The sequence below is a fragment of the Agelaius phoeniceus genome, chromosome 4, assembly GCF_051311805.1.
Source record: "Agelaius phoeniceus isolate bAgePho1 chromosome 4, bAgePho1.hap1, whole genome shotgun sequence".
Classification (NCBI taxonomy): domain Eukaryota; kingdom Metazoa; phylum Chordata; class Aves; order Passeriformes; family Icteridae; genus Agelaius; species Agelaius phoeniceus.
The window spans coordinates 22965784-22988585 of NC_135268.1; the positions used below are offsets into that span (position 1 = coordinate 22965784).

The 22802-nt window shown below is 39.6% G+C and overlaps 1 protein-coding gene across 6 annotated transcripts in view; it reads left to right on the top strand.

The window, feature by feature from the left end:
* Positions 1-22802, top strand: part of PDLIM5 (PDZ and LIM domain 5) — a 126737-nt gene that overhangs the window by 81150 nt on the left and 22785 nt on the right. For all 6 annotated transcript variants that reach the window (XM_077177078.1, XM_054633162.2, XM_077177081.1 and 3 more), the window contains one exon: positions 17050-17213. In XM_077177078.1, coding sequence (XP_077033193.1) covers positions 17050-17213 — 164 coding nt within the window. The remainder of the gene's footprint in view (positions 1-17049; positions 17214-22802) is intronic.

Sequence of the window (22802 nt, forward strand, 5' to 3'; positions counted from 1 at the left end):
TGGATGAGAAGTGCCAATCAGTTTAATTTCCATGCCCCTCCATCACATAACTTGGCAGTGAGTACTGTGTTACTAAACCCAAGTGTGTTACTGAGTGCACATACACCACAATATAATAATTTGATTATTGAGTACTGTGTATTAAACTGGGAATGTGAAGCAGTGTATTTAAATTGTTCTGCTGGGTTTATATCGTTTCTTTATGAACAGAATGAAATGTGAGCATTTCAGAGTCCATCAATGCAATGAAAACTGTGAAATGTTAGAAAGGTTATCACTTAGATTCTCTGTAAAGGTTTCTTTTTAAGGGCAAAATGGCTTGACCTTCAAGTGTTTTTATGTTCTGGAGATGTCCCTAGGTAATGAGAATATTTTCATGTTGTTATTAAACTTAGCATTATGTTTATCTGTCTTACCAGGTCTCATCCTTTTGAAGGGTGAGTTCCTATAGTGAGAAAAAGAAGAATAAACATACTCTAAATAATCAAAATAATAAAAGCCTCTGTTTTGAGTAAAATTAAACATAGTCATAGAGTCTATCTTTCAAGGATATGAAAGTAGTTTGAGAGAGACGGCTAAATTATTAGATTTCTATAAATTCATTGTAAAAACACCACTAGTTCCACAAGCGGTTTATAAATGCATGAAATTAATTTCATTTATTGCTTCAAAGATGTCATCTCTTCACCCAGTATCCCCATTGCACAGATCTTACTGGCATTCAATTTGGACTTTAGTTACTGTTCTCAAAAATGGACCACTTTTTCATTTGCATCTGACAAATGCCCTATCTCATGTCTGCTTCCCAGCATGCATCTGATCTTTGCGTGGTTTTTTTATATAAATGAATAAACTTAAAGTTTAGATATGTCCTAGAAATATCAATGTGACAATGAAATGAAAACTTCTCTTTCATCAGCGATCTTCAGTAAAATATCCCAATTTAATAATATTCAGCTTTTCAGGCAGGCATTGTCCAAGACAGATGTTCTGTGTGGTTTTTACTATTGTTTATTTGTAAACTGTAACCCACTAGGGATTTTTGTTTGGATAAAATAGATTTTTCTCTGCAGCAGCTGGAAAGACAGGATATAGAAATAGAAAGCCCTCACTGAAATATGTAGATTGCAGCTTTTAAACCACTTACTTAAAACTTAGAAAGGCAGTGTCTAGCCTTTGTATAAAGTTTATGTGATTTAGATTATTTCAATTTCTGCAGTACCCTATTTCCAAGGTGTTTGTTTTAAATGTTCACTTTCAACCATCCCCTTTTGAGCAATCAGCTCTGGATTTAGTTTTTTCCTTAAATTGTAGAGTCAATTCATTGTCCTGAGTGAAGATTTTCTGGATTTGTAGTTTAGTTGATCCACAGTGACTGGAAAATATTTGTCCTATTCTCGGTCAGTCTTGAAACAATCTGTCATAAAATCATGTATTTACTTTTCTCTCCCCCATATCATAAATGTATGTAAAGCCTACCTGTAGATCTACCTGATGGAGTAGGAACCCAGGATACCTGTATTAATTTGAATAAAAAATCCATAGCTACCCTGACTTTGGAGATGCCACCTGCACCAGAATTTCCATCCACACGTTTACCACCTTTGAGGTCTGCTCCCTGGTCATTTTTAAATCTGTTCAATAATTTTCAGCACTTAAGGGTCCCTATTCTAATAAGATACTTAATTCTGCATGCTAACATAAGAAAAAAAAGGCAGAAATGCCTGCCCTTGTGGCTAATTTAGTCTGCTCAAAACGTGTTGTTGTGATTGCTCTCTACCTTGTAGTTTACTTTTTCTTGTGTGTTTTACAGTCTGGCAGATGCTTTTCTTCAAGTAGTTCTTCAAGAGAACATTTTTAAGATTATTTTTTTCCTATAACTGAATCACAGAAAGGATATGAAAGACACTGAGAAATACACAGTGTAACATTCACAAAACTAACCCCACCAAAAAGTTGTAGCAAAAAGCATACAAAGCTTTGGCGTGAATCCCACTATAGCACTTGTGTCACTATCAGTATTTTCTAAAGTTGTTTTCTATCACATAATATAATACCAAATTAATGTGTTCCATCTTTATGGAACATATTAGTAAATGTGCAATACTACTAGGCCTTCTGAGTTTTAAAGCAGAAAGGACACTCTCAGCCTTCACTGGGAGTGTGATACTCCTTAAGTGCATTTTGCATCATTTTTAACCTCTCAATTGTATTTTACTATCAGTTTCATGGAATTTTTGGAGGTTTTTTAGGGTTTGGGTTATTCTTTTCTTCTCAGTTTACTAACACTTTCACGCACAGTGTTTCTTCTTCTGCATACTATTTTAATGTGGATTAAAAATCTCTTTCTCTGTGTGTCTTCACTTGGGTTTTTTTTACTGTGTATGGAGTGAAAACAATGCTAGACCAGAACCTGCAGCTGCTCTTTTGCCGATAGCAGATTCCTGCCCTGGCAGTGTCCCCTCTCCCAGACTTTCTGAACATATTGCTGCACCAGCTCCTGCGAGGTAAATCATTCACAGGGGTTTTGATTCAGTTTACAATCTATCCTCTTCTAGCCTGGATTTGTCTGCCTTGGAGGAGAGAGGGTTGTTTGTCATTCACTTAAAATAAACTTCATTAAGCCTCTGTGACTAGGGATTTTCCTGGAAATGGTAGGAGGGGGAAGGAGAAAAATTAGATAAAAACGAGGAAATTCATGAACCGTCTTGTGGATACTAATTAAAACAAGATACAATATTTAGTGTATGTATGCTGTCAGTGGGTGTCCACCATATAACTTGGAGTAACTTTTTAGTGGTCTCAACAAGTCAAAGTGAGTATGGATTTAGAAATATAAAAGTAATTTTCTGAAATGTGGGTTATTTAATTTATAACACAGTGTTGTGCTGTGATGCAGTCACAGAAGACTAGGAGATTATCTGGCAAATTTCCTGTCACTGGCCCTGGATAGTTTTACTGGCACTCACCTTGGCAAATTGCTGGAGGGCATTTGTGAGTACTAGACAGGAACAGTAATTTTAGGTAGAAGAGAGCATTGGTACTTTGGAGGATGATTGATTGTTACTGTTACTGAAGGTCAATAACATTTTCTCATGGTTTATCTTACATTGTGCAAAAGTTTTTGAGTTCCAGGTAGCATGCTCAAGCACGAAGTCATAACATGAAACAAAGCTGTTCCTGTAAAAATGAGAATCAAATGAACAGTGCCTGGTCCTGCCAGGCCTTAGACAGACATTCGTGGACTACTAATACTAAGACTTGGAATTGACCAGTTTTAAACCTTTAAAGCAGTGCTCTCAACTAGTTGAGAGAAGAGGAAATCTGACATCTAAATACAAGTCTATTATGGTGTCTCTTGAGGACATTTTTGTTGTCTGGGAGAAGCAGGTACGTTCATGAGCTAACATGAGCTTAGGCAGGATGGGATGGAGGTTGATGGGCTGGTGGGTTCTTTCATGGTGACATTTGGCTTCAGCCAATACAGTAAAGAAGATTTGGTTGTGATGTTTTCAGCAGCAAATTCTCTTAGATCAACAAAGATGAAAAATACACACAGAAGATGTATGACAATACTCCTGGTGATTTTATTTTTAAGCAGAAAACCTGGGATGAAAAAGATATTGAAGCAGTACTTTTTTAATAATTGATTTTCATGTCTACCAGTGAAACTTCAGTATGATTACGCCTACTTGCGCCATCCATGGATGTGGGCAAGGCCAGGTTGGATGAAGCTCTGAGCAAACTCTAGTGAAAGCTGTCCCTGCCCACAGCAGGAGGGTTGGAAGTAGCTGATCTTTAAGGTCCCTTCCAATCCAGACGATTTTATGATTCTGCAGAGCTGTAGATGCCTTGCAGATACCACTGCAGATACTGTGTTCTGAGTACCAGGGAGTCTTCTCTAAATCCTAGCTCTGCACCTGAATCCAGGCAAAAGAAATTTAAAACTAATCTTACTCAAGACCTATATCTCTAAATATCTCAAGACCTAAATCTCTATTTGGCAAAATTAACCTAACAAGAGAGCAGCTTTAAGATGTGAAATCTGAAAAGCAGCTATGTGTTGACATGGTTCAGGATGAGAATCAAAGTATTTTTACAAATATAAAAGTAGATGGTAAGAATTTTCTGTTGAAGAAGGGCAGAAATTGGAGCAGCTTCTGCAGAGCTGTCGAGGGAGGGTTTAGCATTGGGTGTGGGAAGGAGAATCAATTATTTGATGCAGCTGTGTCCTCTGGATTCTCCCCTGAACTGAGAGGTCATCAGTGTAGTAGTTACAGTTGATATTTTTATGTTGTTACAGAGTAGATGCTGCTGCTTTTATAATGCTCTTTTGAGTGGGAAATACAGCAAATCTGGTCTTCAAATCCATTTTTTAGTAAAATTGCAGCTATTGGAAAGCTGCATGGAGCAATTCATGAGTGCCCTGTCGGGCTTTTAGTAAAGCAAAATTGGGCCGTCCAAGGGTGAGTAGACTTGCTCTTGCTACCGAAGCCTTGAATTTGTTGTCAAGGGCTGGCCTAGGTCCTTATTTTCCCAATGGGCTCCATCTTTTCTTGGCTGAAGCTCTGTAAATTGTATCAGCCGCTACTTAACCACCAAGAAGGAGAAAGCTTGCTGTGAAATGTATGGAGGATCTGGATTTGATTTCTAGATTAAAGTTAAGCGAGCTGCATATAAGGTAGACTCCATAATGCTTTTTTATTGTCGTTTTAATTCTTTATTGGTCTTAAATAGTTGTATGCCTATATAACCAACTACTGTAAGTTATAGTGTATTATTATTATATTTCATGTATACAATGTCCTCCTGGAAGTTTAACAGTAAAATATTTAAGAGCAATGACAGCCTTTCCAGAAAGTTGCAAAAAGTCATCTCAAGAAGTAATCCTGGCAGCATTAGACCATGTAAACCACACAATCTGGCACTTCCAGAGAAAGTGTATAACTAATATAAAACAGATGTGGTGCCAGCAGGTCTTTAGATTGTATTTTATAGACATGCCTTTTACAGTCATGCAGACCTACTTTCGTATTTTCTTTTAATGGAATTATTCCTGATATAAATACAATGACTTAGTAATAATAGGTATTAGTCCTGATATTTGTTGTCTACTTTTTCATAAGTGGACAGCCAGGAATATTCTCTGCAGAAATTCTAGTTTGGGAGAAGAGGAGGTCTCAGGCTGACTGTACTAAAACTGTCAGAGTTTTTATGGTTGTTTCGGTGTGATGACAAGCAAGAGGAAGCAAAATACAGGGGAGAAATATTGCTCTCTTGTGGTGAATGCTACTTGTCCTTCTGCTTTCTATTATTATATAGAACTTTTGTTTGAGAACCTTTTGGAAGTCTTAGGCAAGTGTACACTTCATCTTCCCTTCAATTGTTCAGGTTTTAAATGCCAGCAGCCAAGTAGCCTCAGTGTCTGAAGTGTCATCTCCTGACACTAGGTAGTTTCTTGTATACTCATTGTGCTCTTCTTCAAGTTTGTTATCTTTTCATTAACTACCCAAATAATTTCGGTTTGTGGTTAAACAAGCACTCAAACTTTAGCTGTAAAAGTGCCTCCAAAAATTGTTTTCATCATGGTGTGATTCCCAGGGCATGAGTATTTGGTTCCTACAGAAAGAGGTAAAAAAGCCCTCGTCTGCTACTCATTCTTTTTACAAAAGATAAAAGAATACCAGCTAGAAAGAGTTGGCCATTGCTCTTTTGTACTTTTAATCAAATGAGAAATATATTCTCTGTATATTGTCTCATTATAATTACTCATGAAATTAACATCAACTAGGAAGATAACCATGCCTGCTCCAGATGCAGCAAGCTCTTTGCCGGCAGATGAAGCACCTGCTGTCCCCAAGATGTGTGCTGTGGCCACACAGACCACCGAGTTCCCCCTGCCTGCTGACCCAGCCGGGGGGCTGCCTTCTCCAGCCCTGCATGTGGGAACAGCCCTTGGGCTGCCTCCTACCCCTGCCAGGTACATCTGAGCCAGCTGTGGTAGAAAGGTGCAGTCAGAAACTGTAATTTTACACACATTGAATCACAGAGTGGTTTGGTTTGCAAGGGACCTTAAGGATCATTTAATTGAATGCTCCTGCCATGGGCAGGGACACGTCCCGCTAGATCAGATTGCTCGGGGCCCCATCCAGCCTGGAGGTGAACAGGGGTTGGAGCATCCACAGCTTTTCTGAGCAACGTTTTCTAGTGCCTCACCATCCTCATGTAAAGAATTCCCTCCTAATACCTAATCTAAGTCTCTCCTCTTTTGGTTTAAAGCCATACAGTTTCACCTGATTCTTTTTTTGATGATGATGCTGTCCAGATGGAGCAGCTTAAAGGTTTCCTGACCCTCATAGTGCTGGGGCAATTTATGTAGTAATTAGAAATTCAGGTAGCTTTTAGGCAAAATTCTACAAATAATTTAAAAATTGAAGCAGCCTTTTGATGGAGGAGGAAAAGCAGTCATGGGTAGGAGATTCAGTCGGATTTTGTTGGCAGAAGTTGGTGACATGAGGAGAATACAGTCACCCTTGCTACAAAATGTGTGTTTAAATTGCCCAGTAGCCCAAAGTTTTTGGAGGAGAATACAGGCTTTAACTTGTGTAGTGATGGGACATTCAGAATATAAGTCTTTACCAATAGGGAGAGAAAGTGCTTCCCTCAGTAATTAACACACAGGATACCTGAAAAACATACCCGTTTTGTTTGCTTATGGGTAAGGATAGCTTTAGGAAAAAAATTTATATTTACTCCTGAGCTTTAGTTAGTATTGCCAGAGGTGTAATAAATGCTTGATTAATGACTTCTCTTCTCTTGCTGCTTTTGGGCAGGCATGAAGCATCTCTGCCTACTTGTGAAACAAATTCTTTCAATAAAATCTCAAGCTTTCAGTCTAAATCATCTGTAAGTCATACAAGGTAAATATTTTAAGGTATTTAAATATCTACAGCAGGTTGCTAAATGTAAGCAAGGTATTCAGGCACTTGTTTTGCATTTAAATCTGGGAAATGGTATATAGTTCTGTAGGTATTTAGAGTGATCTGTCCATATTTGTAGTTATTTAAAAAAATACACAGCAATTTGGTGGATAATCTTGAAATTTTAAAATAAGAACCCAAGTTAGAGGTTAGAAATTTTTGGAGTTATTTTGGACCCAGTCTGGGTTTTTCGGCTTTTTTTTTTTCTGTTCAAATCCATTTCCACCTGTAAAATAAGTAGACAAAATGAAAAGGGTGGTATTGATAAGAAATTGGTACTTGGTACGGTGCACCTGCAGAAGTTATATCACTAATTATTCCAGTTTTCTATGTTTACTGTTTATTATGAAAAAGAGGACAAGGTAAATGATCTTCATGGCTAATTCTGTCCACAGCATGGAGACTTAAAGGGATCCATGTGGAGAATTCTGGGCCCTGGTTCAGTGGGAGTGACCCAGGCATGTGAGACAGAGTCTATGATGAGGAATTTAAAGGCTGACAGATGCTAAATGCTTACTTGATGAGGGAATAGTTTTATTTGTGGGTGAAATCAAAATTGCTGTCCTCTGTATTAGTATTCAAGTCGCTCACACATTGCCTGATGTCTCTGTGAGCTGGAAACTTCCATAACTCTCCAGTGGTTAATGTGGTCTGGTGTTGTACTGTATCTCTGTCAATCTTTCCTACTTTCTCTGTTTTCTCCTGCATTGACTCAAAGCTTCTGTGCTGCAAAAGTAATGCTGGAAGATCCTTTGGGAAATCTGCCGATCCTTGGACCCTCTCCTCCTCCAGCTCTTTCTCCTTCCGAGCAGAGATCAAAAATTAAGAGCATGGCTGCTGCTGCAGTGTCTGCTGCTATTGCTGTCCGGGCCAGGTAGACATCAACTTCAAAAGGAATGTTTTATAGGTTTGGTTTAAGGAGGTTCCAGTTCACACAAGAATAATTGGTCCCTGGCAGAGTTGTGAAATCAATCGGCTCTGTCACAATACTGGGCAAGTCATTAGACTATGCCCAAAGCTCCCATGCCCTTTATATAGCTTAGCTGCTCTGAACCTTGGTGAGTAAATCCACCATTCTGTTCCTCATGATACCTGTTTTACAGTTCAGTTAGTAAATTAACTGTAAATAACATTTGTGTTATGTGAGTGACAAAGAATAATCTGTAACTTTGAGAAACTTTTTGATGCTTGAAAACAATAGCTTGCTGAGTTCCATCTAAATCTTTACTGCATTGCTTGTTATAAAGGCTTGCTTAGAGCAAACATTTTGACAAGTTTTTCAATCATCCATTCATAATGGTAAAATACTTTTTAATAGCCAATAATACCCATATTTTTGTATTTCTAAATTGCATGGATGTTCTAAGGTGCTAATAAATTATGTACACTAGAAAGCATACACAAAATCAGAAAACTTAAAAAGATGAAAACATTTTCTCATTTTTTTAAATTTTACCTTATTAATGGTAAAAATACATGAAGAACATGCTTCTCACACCTTAGTGGGGTTTTTTTTATGCCTCCCCTGAATTGTGCAACTTCCACTTTGTGGTCTGCCTGTTTGGACATAATTCCTGCATCAGTTTCTCTCGGTTCAGTTTCTCCAGATAGGCTTTTCATAAAGGCTTTTGGGTTGTCTGTGGTCCCAGCCATCCTGGACTTCGTGTGGTCACCTCATTTGTTTGTGGGGTCTTTTCACACATTTGCTAGACTCCACGAGCCTAGTGCCTACCGCTCGCTGCTGGATGCGCTGCTCATCACGCCTGTCGCAAAGCCTCCCCTGCCGGCCAGCGCGCCCTCCAGGAAGTCCACAAGTGCTCTGGAGTTGCCAAAGAGCAAGAGGTATTGTCCAGGTGTGGTGTGTGGTTGGCACTTAGGACTCACAGGGAGCTGGCTACTCCTTCAGAGCACATTTCTGTTGTCTGCATGCTTGTGCCTGTCGTGGTCTTTGACATGAGGTTGCCAGCTCCAAACCCTGCTGGTTTCATCTCTTCGCACACCTGGATTAATGTGTGCACTCTGGACCTGCTGATGGTGTTTGTGCAAGTCCACCATACTAAAGCAGATGTTTCCTTCCCTCACTGGCTTCAGGTGCCCTCTAATATGCATGGTGGTGCTTGTGTTGTGTCGGGAGCCTCTGAGGGAGGCTGTGTCACCCTACAGAGGCAGCCAGAGAAGAAACAAGAGATCCTGGCTTGAAACTTCTGTGTGGGTGAATTATTTGCCACAGTTCCTTGAGCAACTGAGCGTCATGTTAGGTTATTTTTCTAAAGCTCACTTTGAATGTATAAAATCAAGTAACTGGCATGCAGGCCAGCAAATGACTGTTTTAAAAATTATTTGCCATCTAGGCTCTTTGTTCCAGTGCTGATTCTGTTCAGTGCACAGGACTGTTTGTTCTCCTTTCCTGACCGCAGCGATGTTAATGCTTGCTTCAGCGGAAAGCTGCTTTTATGACTTCAGCTGCACAGGCAGGAGTCTGCTTGGTTATTTTACAGGGCAATGTGTATTAAGTTGTGCTAAGGAAGAAATAATCTGGGGGTTTTCTTGTACCTATTTATATTTTCACAAGAGTTAGACCCTTCTAGAGATAAGACCCAACTGTAAGTAGAGCTGAGATCCACTTGATGTAGAAACTTGTGTTGAGTAACAAGTATTAGTTCTTTTTCTTCTGTTTCATGGCTTCCAAGGTGACCTCAGTCTCTAGAGAAGGTTAAAGTAGCCCTAACCTCAGGGAGGGGAAATAGTAGTTTATAAAACACAAACCCACTTTATTTGTATCAATATTTCTAACTTGTAGTATATCCACTTAAAAAAGATAAAAAAGGAACATTGGCACAATTGTGGTGATATAATACAACTTAAAATACCAATTTTATTTTTGCCACTGAAGGATTACTAGAAAACCTTTTATGTACACATTGTAGAGAAAACCTCTTGAGGAGTTCTGATACCTGTCTGTGCACTACAGGTGAAGCCCAGGCCATGCCATCAGCAAGACTTTATTCTTTAGCTGCGGTGTTTGTTTGGTAATACTTTAGTACAGTGAAAACACATTCTCTGGCTTCTCTTTTCTTTTTTCCTTCACTCGCTAATGTGCGTTGTTTATGGCAAGTGAAGATAGGTTATTACATTAATGGAAACTTTCTCCTTCCTGAATCTGTAACTGGCTTTCTGTTTGTCCATTGTTTGCTCACTGTATGGGGAAAGCTCTCCTGGTGTTGAAGATTTATTTTTGGAGATGCATTCAGTGTTGGGATTCCTGGAGTGTCTCCATTCAGTTGCTGTCCCTTACAAGTACATGGAGCTGTGTGTTGGAAAAGGCAGGAAACACTGGAGAACTGGTTTCATTCTTCCACAGCTGAAGTCCAGTTTTGGAGGGGCTTAATCTGTTTTTCTCTGCCAACTGACAGAGCTGGAGAGAGATGTGCCAGGGAGCCAGAAGGTACAGTGGGAGTACAGAGACCATGTAAACCTGCCCAAAAGACAAAATCAGTGTTGGATATATATCAAGATTGAGGTTGAATGGCTTGAAATAAGCATCCATGGATTTTTAGGGCATTTTAAAGGTAACCTTTAAACTTGTGAATCTCTTAAGCCATTGTAATAGCCAGGTTATCCTAGTTATTCAGGTTGCTGCTACAAGGCTCTGGCATAAGATGATAAAGGAAGAAGATGATTTTCAGGCTGTTAGGGACATCTCAAACAGAATATGACCTAAAATCTGGGACACGTTATATAGCAGTACATTTAGTCTCAGAACACTCTGCATTAAACTGCATTTTAAAAAGGATTTTTGCAGAAACAGCCAATGTTGTCCTGAAGACAGCATAGAACAAATGAAGTAATGATTTCTGGTTTCCTTGTTAACATCCTTAGTCCTGAGCTGCTGCATTGGTAAGGAAGGAGAGGTTACCAGTAGATGGAGCTGAAGAAATGAAGCTTTGTGCTGTCTTGTCCTATTAAATAAAGGACCACAGCCTTTGCTCTATGGCTTGAGAAACATGTAGGAAAAGAAGATAAATGTAGTATCAGCAACTACATATTGTTACTGAATTTCAGCAAAGATCAAGCAAAACTAGTCAATTATGTCAGAAAAAAAAATAGATTTGAGAGAAATGTACCCATTGAGTGTGAAACTAGGTATTAAAATGTCTTTGCGTTAAATCCATCTAGTGACATACTGTGGTATGTAAATGAATGTAATGCTGAAAAGTTGTTTTAAATGGCAGCTCACTTGATTCCACAATAAAATAGTTGATAAGAAAGGAGAGCTGAAATCTTACATCCCATAACTAAAGAGAAAAGTGTATACCAGAATGCAGTAAACTAATTCAAATAGAGCAAGTAAACTGGTTCAAATAGAACTAGGTCTGTTTGGCTCAACCAAGAAAGCCAAGTAATAAACTGCTTTGGAGTTTTCTGGCTCTTTTATATCTTTCATAACCTTAATGAAAAGTTACGAAAGATAAAAAAATTTTACCAAGGTAGCTTAGGCTCCTTTGCATTATCTCTGGGGACAAACTCAGGAAGGTTATAGCTATAACAAAAGCAGGGTGTTGATTCTCTTCTGCAGTAAGGTTCCTCCAGATATATTTCCCTCCAGATATATTTCACTTTATCCCTCTCACTTCACTGTCTCTGCTCCAAAAAGCTGGCTGTCTTAAACTACTCTGTACTGCATGTGCTGCCAGAGTGCTTGACCTTTTTCTGACTTACTAACTGGCCTGAAGTGGTGGTGAGCATCCACACATTTTCTTCCCTACCAGACTCCTCTGTAATGAGCTTTTTTTGGGGGTGTGTAACAGCTGTGCAGTCTTGCACTAAACTAAGTGTTTCATCCTAATGGCAAAAGGGATGGCCTTGAGCTTATGGGGCTTATGTGTTTTCTAACAAACGACACATATGCAGCACAGGAAATGATGTATTTAATGTCTTGCATGACCAAGAATTGGAGCTCTGCCTTAAAACTAAATCTCAAGGCAGAAACCCTGGGAAATTTTGGGAAACACTAGCAAGAATTGGTGTTGACAGCCCTTTTGTTTTTGGCATGGCTTTTTGTTTATCTTCCTGATACTATGCTACATTCAATTCCTTTAAAAAATGGCAATCTCACCTTGTGAGATGAGCACTGGTGTTAACTCTGACAGAATACATACTCTGAAAGGTGCTTTGAGTTATTTCTGTGTATAGAGCACTGCTTACAGAGGGGTTACATACTCCCTCCCTGTAATTTGATACAGAAATACCTCCACCCAGATGGTTTTCTCTGCTCTTTCTTTCTATTACTTTATTTTGTTTTTCTTCTCTCTAGCAAGATACTGGAGCACTGTTTAGGTTAAGATGAAATATAAACACTAGGCTTGTAGTAGGGATAAGGTCAGCACTCAGTGCTTCTTGGCTTCTGTTTCTCTGTTGTTACACCAGAAAACCCTTACAAAAAGCCATCTGTATTTCCCTTGTTCATGGAGTTTTGTTGTCATTCTCATACCTGCCTTTTTCTGGTTTCCTATATATATCTTTTCTACTGTGTATTTTGATACTGGACAAAATGTAGCACATGATTTGTACGACAAACAACTGAGACCTGAGATCCAGGTCATGGAATTCCTGGCTATCTGGAGAAAGGATTTACAAGCTGTCCCTTAGATACTACCTGACCTGTCCTGTCAGCAGATTTTCTCACACCACAGGGGACTTGTGCCTTACTCCCACAGTTGTTCTAGACAACAGAGCAAGTTAGTTTAACAAGACACTTAAACCATCATTTATAGCCACAGAACTATTGGTAAAATACTGGTGTACCAGACTGAGCTCTGGGCTCAACTACTTATTTTTACAGATGGATAGCCAATATCCTGGGCTTGCATGAGGAGAAGGTCCAGCCAAATCCCTTGAACCTGGTTGAGAAAGTCCAAGTGACTTGGTCCTTATTATCCAAGTGACTTGGTCCTTATTATCCAAGTGACTTGGTCCTTAGTGCTCTTACAAGTTACATGACAGCAAGCTCAATCCTTTTCAGTTACTTAGTAGGTCCTCCTTTGGCTGATAACATCATCTCCATTATTAGCTTCTTTAAAGTTTGTGTGAAGAAATTCTGGACAGCATTGTATAAGAGTTGCCATGGAAGGATGGAGGGAGGTTTAGGCATCTATAGTTCCAGACTATGTGTTTTCCTTCTCTCTTTTTGTTTGTTTGTTTTCTTGGTGTTCGGTTGGTTGGTTGGCTTTTTGGAGTGTTTTTGGTTTATTGGGGTTTTGCTTGGTTTTGGTTTTGTTAGGTTGGTTTTTTGTGGGTTTGGGGTTTTTGAGGGAGGAAGAAGCATCAAAACCTCTAAATACATTCAGAAGGATTTTTCCAGTGCAAATTTCTTAAAATGCCTCTGAAATGCATTCAGCCTGGTCTCTGAAAAACTAGTGCTTATATCAAGTGTGACTTGGACCCACTTCCTCCCTCGCAGGAAGAGAAATTACTACTTGCTTTTTCTAGGTTTTTCCCCCCAGTTTCCATGGTGCTTTTGTTGACCAGGAGACAGGATAAGTCTGAGGAGCCTTTTGTGAGCTCTCAGTAATAAAGTTTGCACTGGCACTGGAGCCTTGTGTGTCCCCCTCAAACTTCCTGACGGGCTCCCCAGAAATTTGTTTGTTTTCCATACACACACTTACTTTGATAAAATAAGGCTGCACTGTGTGGTAGGAGCTGTTCTCCATGGAATTTCAGGCGTGTCTGTTAAGTATAAGCTAGCATATGTAAAAAATAGAGAGGTGTCTTTGGCTTGCTTCTTTGCCAGACATTTTTCTTGGGCTGTTTTTGCAATCTGTTTCCCTTGCAACACACTTCCAGAATTATTTTGATTAATCTTCCCATAGCTTATTAATCTAACTTCTCATGGGTTTTCAGGACACAAGACTGAGTCTGACAGACTCATGTTTCACTATTCCTTAGTTCTTGCAGTGTTAAAACCCCTTGCCCAAAGGTTGACAGCAGGGCATTCACAGCTTGCAGGAAATGTTAGTTTGCTGGGATGAGCCTCGTGTTTGCATTAATTTTTAGCTTGGAAAACTTTGATTTTTGCTGTAAGTATTCATCAGGTGGAGAAGGAGAAGTTTAAGAGTTTCAACATAGTTGAAATGTTAATGCTAGATGCAGAAGGTAGGTGTGTCATTACAAGTGTTCTGACATTGAAATGTTCTTGACCTGAAGCTGACCTGTGAGTGTCAGCTGGGAAGTCTGAGAAAGTGCTCACACAGAGCTTGGTAAATACATTAGGTTTATCATTCCTCCCTCAGCTTCCCAGTGGCAACACTGAAAAGCAGGTGGGAGCTCTCTTCCATAATGTATTTATTTTCTTAAATTTCAGTAAATTTTTTTTTTCTCTTTAAATCCTGTATTTTCTAGAAAGTGAGACTTGGGTCATCATTGTCCAGCCTCGCAAGTTGCAAAATACTGGTGGAGCTAATTGTGGGCATTGTACAGCACTTGTAGAAAATGTGTGCTTCTGGAAAGATCCATCGCTGTATTTGTAAAGCTGGATAACAATAACTAGAGTTTGAGTGTTTCTCAGTATAGAAAAACATGAAGTAAAGTGTTGAGGAGTTAATTTTGCAGCATGAATACCAAGTTCAGTTTAAAAGGTTGAACCTCTTATGTGGGAGACACTGCTGAGGGTGAAGTGCATCTTTGAAAGCGAGACAAAGATGGATCTGTCTTTCTGCAGAGAACACTGCATGTGCACTCACAGCTGACTGATTGGAGGCTGTAATTCCAGAGAAATGGTACATTGTTTTATTTAGCCAGCCATGGGTGGGCACTATCGCACAGCGGAAACTTGCCAAGCTACAGTAGCAGCCTGCCTCTTAAATTAACAGACTGAGGTGGTGGCTTGAGTTTATTCAATTTTTGCTTTGAAGAATCAGACATGCAATACAAAGGGTGTCCAAGACCTTTCAGAAGTTTTGCCCTGAGGCCAGTAACATCCTCTCTGTCGGAGTGATGGCTTCAAGCTTTTCCCTTAGGAAGCTTCTTGCTTGAGGCTCCTGGCATGTAAACTTCCAGAGGTGATAAAAAACCATCAGAGGTAGCTTATACCTGAGTTTATAATTGTCTTTTAGTTTGGGATCATTAGGGTTTCACCTTATTTCTAAATGAAAGCCTGAGTGTCTCCAACATCCTGTTGCTTCAGGAACTGCCATGCCACGTCATTCACAAGCCATAGAATTTGACCACAAAAATAGCAACAGTAGAGTTTCCAATCAGCATTGCAGTGAGCCTTGTGGGCCTCCCTCAGAGTATGCTTCCTTGCCATCTTCTCACTGGAGGGAACCTTTTCTGCTTGTCTGAAATCCATTTTTCCTTGTTGAGTAGCCTCTGCTTGTAAAAGATGGTTGCCGAGTCAGCAGGATTTCTTTATTTCTGACTGCTGATTTGTATTATTTATGACTTATATATTCCAGACAAAGGCAGTGAAGAGGTGCTAGACTTGAAAAGTTATTTGACAAACAGTAATGAGCCTCTTGGATGGAGAAGGAGGAAACTTTCTTTTTTTAGCATCAACAGTGCTAACAAGGAATTCTTAAAGTTGCAGTGGGGCTCTGGCCTGGATTTGGTTTGATGGGTTACATGTCAAATATATTCAACAGTACAGAAGGATGTGTCTGTAACAATGAAATTGCAGACATGCACTTTTTTCATTGTGGAAGCCAATCCTAAACTACCTTGTCATTTTCAACCACTGCTGCTACTTCACATCAGAGGGTACTTACCTATCTTTTTTCTTTCAGTCTGCATTAACACTTTTATGCCCTGTATCTCCACTTCCTCAAAATCTGCTTGTAATAAAGACTTGGAACATGAGTCTCAAAGGAGTATAACGTGCACCTTCAATGCGTCCATTTGAGCTACACAAATGTCTTTAAATATCTTTTCAGCATTTGAAGATAATGGAATGCAAGGTCTCAGTTTGTGCTTCTCTGGGCTTGTGCACACTGCGTACAGCAAATCCATCAGTGCTGGTTACCAGAGCCTGCAATTGCCATGACTGTTACTCATTAAACTGAGCATTCAGATTTATTCTCCAAACCGGGAATGACTTTTTTTATCCCTTACCTGGAAGAAGATTCTAAACACATGAATTATTACCCTGCAAATCTAGAGATGACCAAAAAAAAAAAAAAAATCAAGGTTATGAACCTGTGTTTTGGCCTCATGGTGTGTTCGAGTTGTTGCATGTCATACAGGCAAGGTAATACTGTGCATGTGCAACACTTGTAAAGTAAAAATAGCTCATGGATTTTTACTTTACAAACTTGGCACAATCTGTAATTCTGGCAATGACCCTGGTGAAAATACACATGGTGCACATGTGCTGAAAATTTGTTTTTCTTCAATAGAAGAAAGAATACAAGGCTTCTAGTGTGTTATCAAGGGTTTCTAAATTGTGCAAAATATGTTTTTGGAATGGTATTTCATGTATGTATTTGGCTGTATTTCACAATGTTGTTAATTTCCTGGTTTTGATGTACATTTCTTTTGCAAATGACCTTCATTAGTAATTACTCCTCTATTTTGACTGTTTTAAAAAAAAGTATTTATTTTCAGCTGCCCAAAGGCAAGTGAGAAATGAAAAATTTTCTTGCTATCAGGGTAATAAGTGGCTACTTGCACTCCATGTGGATTGTGATTGAGTTCAGTTTTCATCATATGTGGTTTTAAAGAGCTAAAAGAGTTCTGCCAACCCTTAAAGTATAAAAGCAGCTGTAAAGTGCTCTAAAGAGGCAATATAAAATATCACGCATGTTGTTTAATGACTAAAGAAACTTACAACTCTTTTAAAATGAAAATTGTGAAGGGCTTTAGTTGACTCTATTGACTTTTGGCAGACCTTACTCAAATGTCCAGTTCTTAGAAAGCAGCTTCAGGGTGTAAGTACCACAGCATTGTTGGTGATGACAGACTAGTGGGTGCTGCATTGTTGCCCTGGGGTGAGGGAATGTCACTCCACATCTCCATTTCACAAGTTCTCCTGTTCTAGCAAGAGGCATTTATTTACTCTTCCCTGATTTCTGAACAGTGATTCTCTGGAAGCTGCCCAGCCTGCCCCGGTGAGGAGCGTCCCTGCCTGCCAGGACAACGTGGATGTGAGACCTGCTCCTGCCAACTCCTCACCTGCCACAGTCCTCAAGCCAGTGGCACCCCTGGGTTCTGCCAAGGGCTGGCAGCCTCCAAGCCAAGCAGGTAACTTCCAGAGAGGCTTTTTCTTGTTCACCTCAAGGCCTTTGGGTGGCTCAGCAAAACAAAAATTCACCTTGGGCGTAAAAACAACAGGCTTCAAATGGCTGTTTGTGGGGTTTGAGAACAGGCCAGTTTGCTGGGAAAAGAGGAGAAAAAACAATTTATCCATTTTAGTAAACTGGTAGCCCTTTGTAAGTAGCCTCATAGATGCAATTAGTTTCACAAACAAAATCAGTTGCCTCACACCCTTATTAAAGGTATTTATACCAATTTATACCATATATGTATATATACACCCCACAGTTTAATCTTGCTGCTTCCCATGCCACTGTAGATTCAAGCATATCCCATGCTATTTCAGGTAGGAATATTGACATATGTTGATATTACCCATATACATGTTTTCCAAGTGATCTTTTCATAAGTACTAATTAATTTAAAAAAGAGATAAAAAAGGCTGAAGCACTAGAGCGTTTATGTATTTGACATCTGTAGGTTTTATTTGAGCAGGGTGCCAGATTATTATGTAGGTTTGGATTGCAGAGATTTGTGTAAAAGTTCTTACAAGGACAATTCACATAGCTGCTACCTTTGAATGAACTTTGGTGATTTCTAAAGCTTTGAACTCGCACTAGAATGTGTTATATCTGGAAAGCATTCTGTTTTCTTTATGAGCACTCCTATGTTATTAGATGATACAGATACATTTGTATGTGTAACTGTGTATTAGGTTTTCATAGTATTACATGCTATGGAGTAATTTTTTTCATAGTACTACATTGAAGTAATTTTTTAAGCTGAATCAGTCTTTGGTGCTGAATTAAACTTGTGTAGTAATTTCAAAGGATCTGGGAAATCTGTATTATTAATTAAGCTTTAGCTTCAGATTTTTCTTGCTAATATGAGATGAGTAGACTTGATTCTGTTTCTGACAGGATCAATTATGCTAAATAGCTCTGTTTGCTTGGCTTTGTTCTATGTAAGGGTTTTCCCTCTTTTGAAGTATATTCAGTCCCAAAACGGGACTATAGAAGCCCTGGCATGAAAATAAAGAAAAAAAATACGATGTTAATGCTTCATGTTTTATAATGGCTTTGGCACTTCTGATTGAATGCTGTGGTTGGTAACAAGTTGGTGTATTTTGGTTGGGCTGTGCAGTTCTGTAGGAAGCCTCAAGATGGCAATGCACTGTCATTGCTGTACTTTGCCTGGCAAAATGCGAGTCTGCTAATGAGGGCAAGGTAAAGACATCTTAAACTTTACGTCAGTTTCATTCCAGCATTGTTTTACTTCTCAGAGTTAGCTAGCATTAGAAGGGGAAAAAAAACCTCAAAATGAACAGGAACAACAGAAGCCCCAACACTTTTTAAAGTTACCTTTTTGGTAGCATGTGTGCTTAAACTTTTGTGGGCATGTCATAATGCTGCATTTTTCTAAGTGACTGGTTGTGTTTCACAATTGATATAACTTTCTGTCTCACCAAGTGATGAATTATTTAACTTGCATAGAAACCACCCATGATTTTGGACTTTCTGTAGTTCCACACTTATTTTGAGTATGTTGGTAGGTGTTTCACTGCCAAATCCTATTAGCATATTCTAGTATTAATAGGAGTCAAATGTTCAAAATAGCCTTTTTTTTTAAAGATATTCATGAAGGAGAGAGTTTTAAAGAGATTACTTAAACTACACTTGATTCTGTAGTGCTCTGAAAATCTATGCCTATGCTCTTGCATAATGTGAATTTTTTTTTTTTCCATCAGAGATACCGAGTAGGCAGGTGAGAGGGAAATCCAGGCAGAGAATTTTTGATTGTTATGTTCCAGAACAGCTTAAAGAAAGCTTAGAAACTTCATACTGGTAGAGAAGCTGGTGGAAAGAAACAATCATGAGGATGTCACCTTTGTGCTGTCTTGATGAAGGGTTCTGAGATGCACTAAGTTCCAAAGAAGCAAAGCCATTATCTCTCCCCAAAAGTATTGGGGGAGCCAGAAATAAAAGCTATAGGATAAAGAGGCATTGAAGACTCAGAGTTCTCTAAAACTGGGAAGTACAAAGATAATCCAGCAGTGTGAACAGCAACTGCCCAGGAGTTAAGGAGGTGGGAAGAGTATGATGTCCCAGGAGCCAGAGGAGTTTCAGTTAACATTTGCACCTTAGGAACACAGAGAATCACCCACTGCCATGGGAAACCGGTCTGTGCTTGTCCCCTGTAGGTGGAACAGCAGTCAGACAGGTAAAACTGTTTCAATAATTGAATGTTTTGCTAAAATTAGTCAGATGTTGAAGAAAAAGCAAGACTATAAGTGTTTCAGAGAATGCTTGGACTTCAGTTCTGCTGTTTCTTTGCAGTCTGAGCATAAAGTTTTCCTTAAAGTAAAATTTCCAGTGCTCCACAGGCCAAACAAAATTTGGCTTCATAGGCCATAAGGCTGACAAAATTCTAGACAAAAAAAGTCCTTTGATTTCATAGTTTGAAGTCTACCTTAGGAAATAATTAGAAGGAAGATACAATCTTATGTAAATGTATAGTGGTGTGCTATTAATAGCAGAAATGTATTGGGAGCACAGTTTTGTAGCTCTGATACCACTCACCCTTTTAATGAATATTGTTTCTAACACCAAGTTGTTTCCAAAGCAAAATAGGCATGTCACAGGATTTTGTTTGTGCCTGGGGAAGCTGTAAGGTGCTGATTGATGGTGTGGTGTGAAGATTACCAGTGATTTTATTGTTGTGTGACTTCAGAGGTCTGTCATTTGGGTAGACAACATCTTTTCAATTATTAGTTGAAAAGATCTCTTTCTTGTATAGACCAGAGAATACCTTTTTTTTTGTATTTACCCTCACTGTAGGGGTTTGAGGTGATTTATTAATTGTTGTTGGTTTTTCTTTTTTGAGATTGTGCAGAGATACCTGAAGGGTGCTGAAGGTGTCAGGGATTTTGTTGTGAGGTATGAGCTATTTCATGACCTGGCCACTTGATGGTTCAAAGTTGAATGGCTGAGTGAGTGAACCTGGAGATGCTTCAGGGATTGGGTTTCTCTCTACATAGGTCTCATGATCCAAGTGGATCTCACAATGATAGCGCCTTTGGGCCTGAATTATCCTCATTGGCTGTGGGGGCCATTCATGGAGTACCCATGAATGCTGCTATGCTAATTGTCCACTATGCTCGTAACAGAGGTTTTTTTCCTCTTTGGAACAAAATCCTAATATTATGGGATTCCTCAGTGGTTTGCTAGAGGAAAAGAGAGATGGCTGCCTCATGCTTTCTTTTAAGGCATGCGTAAGAAGCTCAATAATCTCCAATTTTTTTCTATTGCTGAAACAAGTAAAAACAGACTGTTACTGTGCGTTATATGTGCAGATTGGAGTTTATAATAGTTCTCACTTCATTTTTGTTGAGCTTCATTATGAAGCTCTACTCACCTGACAGAGGAAGAAGATTTTTACAAGATTATTTTAAATTGCAAGAATGAAATAACCCAGAGCATCCTGGCTACATTGCAGTCAGCTATTCTATATTTGATAACTATGACTGTACACTTACATAGCATGGCTCACCCCCAAGGAACCCCAAAGCCCTTTCTAGTCCTGGGCAAGGACACAGTGCATGCACAGGAATGGCTTTCACTCACCACTGCCACGCAGCCACCTCGTGGGTGACAGATGACAGCTGCTTGTCAGCGTGCCGTGACATTCCACGGCAACTTGAAAGGAAGTGAATAGCACCGTGGCAAATTGAGGACAATCTCAGAAGGTGTAATTGCCTGGTAAGCACAGCTACACCAGCTGGAGTCAGTCCAGCAGACAAACTGTTCTCAGGGAGAGTGCAGCAGGATCTGTGATGGTCAGAAGCAGTTAGGACTTCCAGTGTTAATTTTCTCCTATGAAATTGCCTTCTCTTACCCGACATCTTTCAAACCTGTTGCTGGGGGGGTGAGCTGCTGAGGCATGGGGACTGTAGGGGCTGTGTGCCAGGCACTGGACTGCCAGTCCCACACCCTGCCTTCCAGTACAGGAGCTGGGCAGGCAGCATCCCGCTTGCCTGCTGGGGTCCCGTGGGATGGCAGGGGGCCTGTGGGGAGCTGTTACAGCTGGTGGCCAGAAAGGCTGGTTTGCTTCTGGGAAAGTAGAGTTTCATTGCAGTTGATGCCCTTTGTTCCTCCTGGGCTTTGCAGCTGAGTTAGAAGAATGGGATGGGGGAAGGTTTGTGGTAGAAGCATTCAAAGCTGTTGTTTTAAGTGACCCTTTCCCAGTTTCCTTATTCCCAGGATCTCTCTCAGGCTGGTATCACTGGGATATATAATCCCCTTCCAGCAGAGCTGCTAGGGAATGTCAGCATATTTTGCAATATGCACAACTGTCAGTTGCCTAATCCTGAGCAAGCACATGTGTTAAGCACATGATCCCTTCAGCAGAGGGAACACACTTAGAAACTGGCTGCAAGCGCATAAAAAGTACTCCCCAGACAACTGTGTTTTAAAAATTCTGCTATTTCCTTGAGGTTGTTTTTGTGTACTTGGTAACCTTGAATTTACCTTCTCTGGAGTTATCCATAGGATAACTTTCTTGCTGCATTTTCTTTTTTATATCCCATTCCTGAAATAATATGAAAATTTTAAAAGCAAAAGAAAATGCAGGCCTGTTCCTAGGCGTGACTTGACCTTGTGCTCCATTGGCAGTTTGCATCTTTGTTTCCTTCCTTGCTACTTATTCTGCTACTTATTTATGTAGAGAAAATGGAATAAAAATTATATGTGAAACTGTGGAGTTTGGCCATCAGGGCAAACAGTATGGAGCTGTGTAGAGGGCGGAAGGCTCTGAGATACATTGGGCTGTCACAAAATGCTTGTACTGCCAGTAAGTCCTTAAGGGATTAAGTACCATAAAGGGATGGACTGCAGCACTTTTCGTCCTTGTCACTTTTGTTTTTCTGTGTTTCATTTGTAATTGCAACAGCCCCTACATCAATTCTGTTGGTCTTACAGGCTATGGCTACACAGGCAGGGTAAGTTAAGTTGATAGCTTTGGGAATACTTCTGCATGGAAAAGCAACCAAACTATTGTGTCAGCATCACGGTGATCATAAAGTTCTGCCATTTTGTTTTTAGGACCCACTCATAATAACTTGTTTCCTTTGTAGAACAGGATTTTATAAGCAGGACTAATTATAGGAGCTCAAGGAGCTACTTGCCCATTGAGGGCCAAGGTCTGAATATGGGGAAGAAACTGGGTTAACACTGCTAGTTGTTAGGACAAATTCTTACATCGTTGGTATGGCTCCTGTTAAAAATAGTTCCCAAAAGAGTTCCACCATTTTTCACCAAAAAAGATTGTTAAAGGTTGCTGCTCCATGATGTAGTCACCATTCATGAAAGCAGAAAGCCTTCTCCATTAAAGTATTATGATTGACAGGTCAAAATACAAAACCTTTCTGATCCTGGTTTATGGACTGTAATTAATTTTTCATCTAATCTAGATTATTATATCATCATGTGACAGCAAACCACAAGAGTTTGTTCTTACAAGTTAATTAATGTGAAGTCGCTTAGCCAAGCAAAACCCATTGTGAAACAAGAGTAATTTATA